The sequence below is a fragment of the Panicum virgatum genome, chromosome 3K, assembly GCF_016808335.1.
Source record: "Panicum virgatum strain AP13 chromosome 3K, P.virgatum_v5, whole genome shotgun sequence".
Classification (NCBI taxonomy): Eukaryota; Viridiplantae; Streptophyta; class Magnoliopsida; order Poales; family Poaceae; genus Panicum; species Panicum virgatum.
Window position 1 is genome coordinate 61,700,707 of NC_053138.1, and position 5,388 is coordinate 61,706,094.

The 5,388-nt window shown below is 46.8% G+C and overlaps 1 protein-coding gene across 1 annotated transcript; it reads right to left on the reverse strand.

Moving 5' to 3' along the window:
* Nucleotides 1-931: 931 nt before the first annotated feature.
* Nucleotides 932-2,270, reverse strand: LOC120700112. The gene is made up of 2 exons (XM_039984297.1): nucleotides 2,223-2,270; nucleotides 932-2,084 (listed from the first exon to the last, which is right to left on the reverse strand). Exon 2 carries the CDS (start codon nucleotides 2,031-2,033, stop codon nucleotides 1,113-1,115), a length of 921 nt encoding a protein of 306 aa, XP_039840231.1. The 5' UTR covers nucleotides 2,034-2,084; nucleotides 2,223-2,270; the 3' UTR covers nucleotides 932-1,112.
* Nucleotides 2,271-5,388: the final 3,118 nt, after the last annotated feature.

The window sequence follows — 5,388 nt, forward strand, 5'->3', positions numbered from 1 at the left end:
TGAGGTGGCCCTAATACCCACTAAGTTGAGGATCTACCCCTATGACACACCAATTCACTCCAGAGTCGGTCAACTTCTAGTTACTTAGTGTACCGGGTCCTTTTGACGGCAGAGCCGCCTTTTGCTTCCGGGAGGCAGAGCCTACCAACAGATGAAGCTGGCTTCCGGGTGACAGAGCCAACCTTCGATGAAGCCCAGACCCTTTTGTGATCCCGGGTGACAGAGCCAACCTTCGATGGATCACAACTTATACACTAAGTACTTAGGCTTAACCGGGAGACTAACACTTATAAAGATGCTTAGTTTATTGGAGCAACAAAGTTACAAAGGAACACACACACCTTTAAGTGGCTAGCCTAGCACTCACCCTTCTAGCCCTACCACAACTCATCTACCTTGCTCATGGATGGATGCCATGGCAAGGAGGAGGGCTCTATTTATAGGTCAAGGGGAATCATGGTATTAGGACAAGTGTCCCCCTTCTAGAGAATTCCAAAAAATATTCTAATATTTTCAAAATTTTACTTATTACTAATTCTAGAGTACTCCATGGAAAATATCTCATTCTTGCTTAGTGGAGAATGTTCTAGAGAGTTGCTTTGCATTCCTTTCAATACTGGTTATATTAAAACTCTTTTTAGGCTGTGTGCCGTTGCGGCAGAGGCCAGGAACATTTCAAGTTGATGTATCATGGTGTATCCTCTTGAAATCAAAAGTTTCCCCCTTTCTGGAAAAAAAATAGCCCTCATGATTATTTCCCGCTGCGTTCTCATCAATCCCTCCCAGGACAAGGATATGCAACCGTTTTCAACGGCACGTGGTTCAGCCTTGTGACTATTCAGAGGGTCCAAACAACTGATCAGGCATAACCATTCTCTTTTATGATCCTTGAAACCATATCCATTACTAACAATCTATCTGATCTGAGGCAGGATATCCATATTAGGAGTTGCTGTTATTACTTTGCGCGAGTTCATCTTGAGACTAAGATGAACTTCCAAATCCGCCAAACCCACCCAAGCAAGAACTACAAAACCACCACCGAACCTACCTGAGCCTTAATCAGGTTCCAAAACAAGAACCATACACATTTTGGATAAGAAAACTTCTACTCATGAACAAATAAGACTACATGAATACTCTCCGGATATTACACTTGCACTGTGGATTCGAAGCTCGCATCGCATGACCCGGGCTAGTACAGATTCGACCAGGTCGCTTTGACTTCTATAGGCTATAGCTGAAGAGGAATCGAGTTCATGGCAACGGTAGGTGCATCCATGCGCTACAGCCGTAACAGCAAACTTGCAGACGGGATCTGCTCCAAGAGCCGGAACCTTAAAATGCAGAATCAAGACAGAGTTCAACCTCACAGCAACCACAAACCTCTTCACGTCGCGGCACAGGTCCCCGATGGTGCCACGGAAGATCTTGATTTCTTCAGGTATCCGACCAACAAAACCGGTTATAGACAGGTCTAGGCCGCCACTGGCACCCCCCCCCCCCGAACCTGAATCCGTCACCCAAACTTGCACCGTGGCCTCCACAGATTCGTGGAGGAGCGCGCGGGCGATGTCCACCCGGGCGCCGCGATCCCCCTTGATCCGGTTGGTGATGGCTCCATGGATGAATGTGAGCTCGCTGGATGTGGCAGCCCCATCAATGAGGGGCAGATCATCTTCTTCTCCTGCGTCGTCGCCTCTCTTGATCCTCATGTCGTACTCGACCAGCACTCGGCACTGCAGGTAGATTCCTCTCTTGGGGCCGGAGAGGTAGATGAAGGCGTCCGAGCGGAGGTCGTGGATGACGAATGGATCCTCCCTTGTGCGGTTGAAGACGTAGTTGCGAAGAGGGTCCAGGAGATCGCGGACAGCCATGAACCCGTACACCTGGATGGGGCTCCGGCCGGCTGCTGCTCCTCTTGGGAGCTTGCTGAGCTTGAGCGAGAAGATCTGCATCATGGAGCAGCCCACGTGTTGCCTGCAGGCGGTCCAGCACGGGAGGCAGATATCGATCGGTTCCGATAGCCTCATTGGTTCCAAGCGATTGTTAATTCAGTACAGCAACTGAGCAAAGTTTGGTTGCTGTACAAAGATAAATAGGAAGGAAATTGGGAGTGAAAAATATAGATTTCGAGTGAAAGGAAATTGGGGATGAAATTGAGCATGGAAACAGCAATCGGCCCAAAGAAGGTGAAGGGAGGATGGGCATGCATCACTTACTCTCCCTGGTGTCGTGGAGGTGGTAGAGCCTGTGCAGGGGGTGTTGGTGATATGCCCAAGAGCCCATCATCACAATACGGTTTAAAGGCCCAAGTGGATATTGATCCAAGAGAGATTAGGGTTACTAATGGGCCTATGAGATAGAAGCCCATTAGTACGCCCTATATATATGAGGGAGGGGCTAGGGGGGCGATGACCTGAGCCGCGCCACCTCCCTAGCCGCCGCCCCTCCCTCTCTCTCGGCCGCCGCCCTTGCCGTGCGTGCGGTGCTAGCACACCGACGCCCGGCGTTTCATCCCCGTACGTGTGGACTCCGTGGAGGCGCTGCTGCGACTGCTGCGCTGATCGGCTGCTGGGATCAAGTACGAGGAGCTCGGTTCGTGGGACGTGATCGACTACTTCCTCTACATCGACGCGCGACTTCTTCCGCTGCGCTGCGCGTCTAGTGGTAACGATCTATGATCTTCTACTCGCAAGTATCTTGGGTTTATGCGGTAGTGATGCTAGCGTAGCCTACCCGTTTACCTTCAGTGGTACCAGAGCCATCTTGCGTAGTTTTTGGTCTGGATCTTTTGCATATAGGTGATATGTTGTTGTAGTAGATTGGATCTATTACTTTTGCACGGTTTGATTAGATCAATTGGTCATAAGGGGTTAAAACTGGAGCGAGTTGATTGCGCGGCATGTGACAAAAGATTAGTTTGTGTTATTTCTCTGTTATGCATACGACATGTCCCTACCGGCTGGAATCACCATCGGGACTAACTGTGTGCATAGTCAGCAGATTGAACCAACAGATCAAGGTCATGTGTAGATGCAGTCTTCTCAAGTGCAAAGTTTGCACGGTCAAGGTGATTGACCTAGTGAAAATTGAGGCATTATGAATGGCTCGGATTTGAGGTGATGCGATCACTCTGATGAGATTTTCATAGGGATTCCATAGATGCGATCTGTGTAATTCCGTGAGGTTTTCAGGGCGCTGCCCTGAGACCCGCGGGGGGCGGCTCCCCCCTCGACCCCCCGCCTGCAGGACCGCCGTTGCTTTCTCGCTGTAGCGGCTTCCCAAGCGCTACTTTGGTAGAACACGTCGTACGCCTAACTTGTTTTTGCAGGGTGTGATGTGAATGGTATGGCCTCAATGTCATGTGATGATGTATGTAATGATTTGTGCGGCCTGCGTGTCGCATGTTAACACAACCGGGTTGAGGTTGCACCATTATTGTATAACGATCTGCGTGTCGACTTGTGATGTTTGAATCCTCATGTAATTATTTCACTAGCTATTAGATGTAGTAGCTTAGTATCTTTTCATGGAGGTTTCAATCATGATGGCGATGATGATCACCACAAGACAGGACGGATGGCAATGGAGGTCACCTTGGAGCCATGGCGATGGAGCCCATTGTGATGCAAGAGGCCATACTATTCACAATATAATATGATTATATGCCTGTGATGTTTATTTTCCTGTCATACTATTCTTTCATGCTTTTACATATGGTGGATGTTTTAATCATGATAGAATAGCTTCCCTCAGAAAAGTTTGAGTTTTTGATGCCTTTTACCAATAGCTGCACCTATAAATTTTGATCGTTGTGTGTTAGGTTTACCAAAGTAGAGTACCATCAGCTATCACTTTTGTATAGGGTGGATGTCGGACATTCACAAGCATAGTATTGGTTCACTCAGCAAAGCTATCAAAACAGTTTTGGGCTTTAAGGCATAGGGTTGGGGCCGGGGCATTGGATGCCACCCAACAAACAAGAGTCGCATAGAGATGTGATTAGTAATTTGTTACTTACCTGTATCACTACTTTTCTAGCCATGATGCTAAAGCTCACTAGAATTTTAGTGATTATGGATCTTGAACCACTATATGTCATTAGAGGGAAGATGACTTTGATATAGTAGGTTGTCTTTTGTTAAATCGGTTAATGAAAGTCTTTACATAAACTTAGTGCTGAAATCTTGCTTTACTTTAATGTTGTAGATCATGTCTGCCAGTAACAATTCCGCTTTCAATTTACGTTCTGTTCTTGAGAAAGAAAAGTTGAATGGAACAAACTTTATTGATTGGTACCGCAATCTGAGAATTGTTCTCAGACAAGAGAAAAAGGAGTATGTTCTTGAGCAGCCATATCCTGATGATCTCCCTGACAATGCAACTGCTGCTGATCGCAGAGCTTATGAGAAGCACTGCAATGACTCACTTGATGTCAGCTGTCTGATGCTCGCCACCATGTCCCCTGATCTGCAGAAGCAGTATGAGCATGCAGATGCTCATACCATGATCGAGGGGCTGCGTGGGATGTTTCAGAACCAAGCCAGGACTGAGAGGTTCAATATCTCAAAGTCCTTGTTTGCGTGCAAGCTGGCAGAAGGTAGCCCAGTCAGTCCTCATGTGATCAAAATGATTGGTTACATTGAGACTTTGGATAGACTTGGTTCTGAACTTCACCAAGACTTGGCTACTGATGTTATTCTCCAGTCGCTCCCGCCGAGCTATGAGCCTTTTATCATGAATTTTCAGATGAATGGATTGGATAAAACATTGAGTGAGTTGCATGGGATGCTAAAAACAGCAGAGGAGAGCATTAAGAAGAATCCGAATCATGTGATGATGATTCAGAAGGGGAACAAAAAGAGGAAGCGTTGGACGCCTCCTAATCCCAAAGGTAAAGGCAAGGAAAAGAGTTCCGGTGGTGAGTCTTCGGGCTCTAAGCTAAAGCCAGCACCTAAGGCCAAATCTGGCCCTACTTCTGAAGATGAATGCTTCCACTGTCATGAAAAGAGACATTGGTCTAGGAACTGCAAGAAGTACTTGGAAGAAAAGAAGAAGAAGAAGGGAAGTGAGACTTCCACTTCAGGTATAAATGTTATAGAAATAAATATTGCATTATCTTCTAGTGAATCATGGGTATTTGATACTGGATCGATGATTCACACTTGCAAATCGTTGCAGGGTCTAAGTGAGACTAGAAGATTTGCAAGAGGCGAGTTGGACGTTCGGGTCGGCAATGGCGCAAAGGTTGCGGTGTTGGCGGTCGGCACCTACCACTTGTCTCTACCCTCCGGATTAGTTTTGGAATTAAATAATTGTTATTGCATTCCTGCTTTGAGCAAGAACATTATTTCTTCTTCATGTTTGGAAGAAGTTGGTGATTTT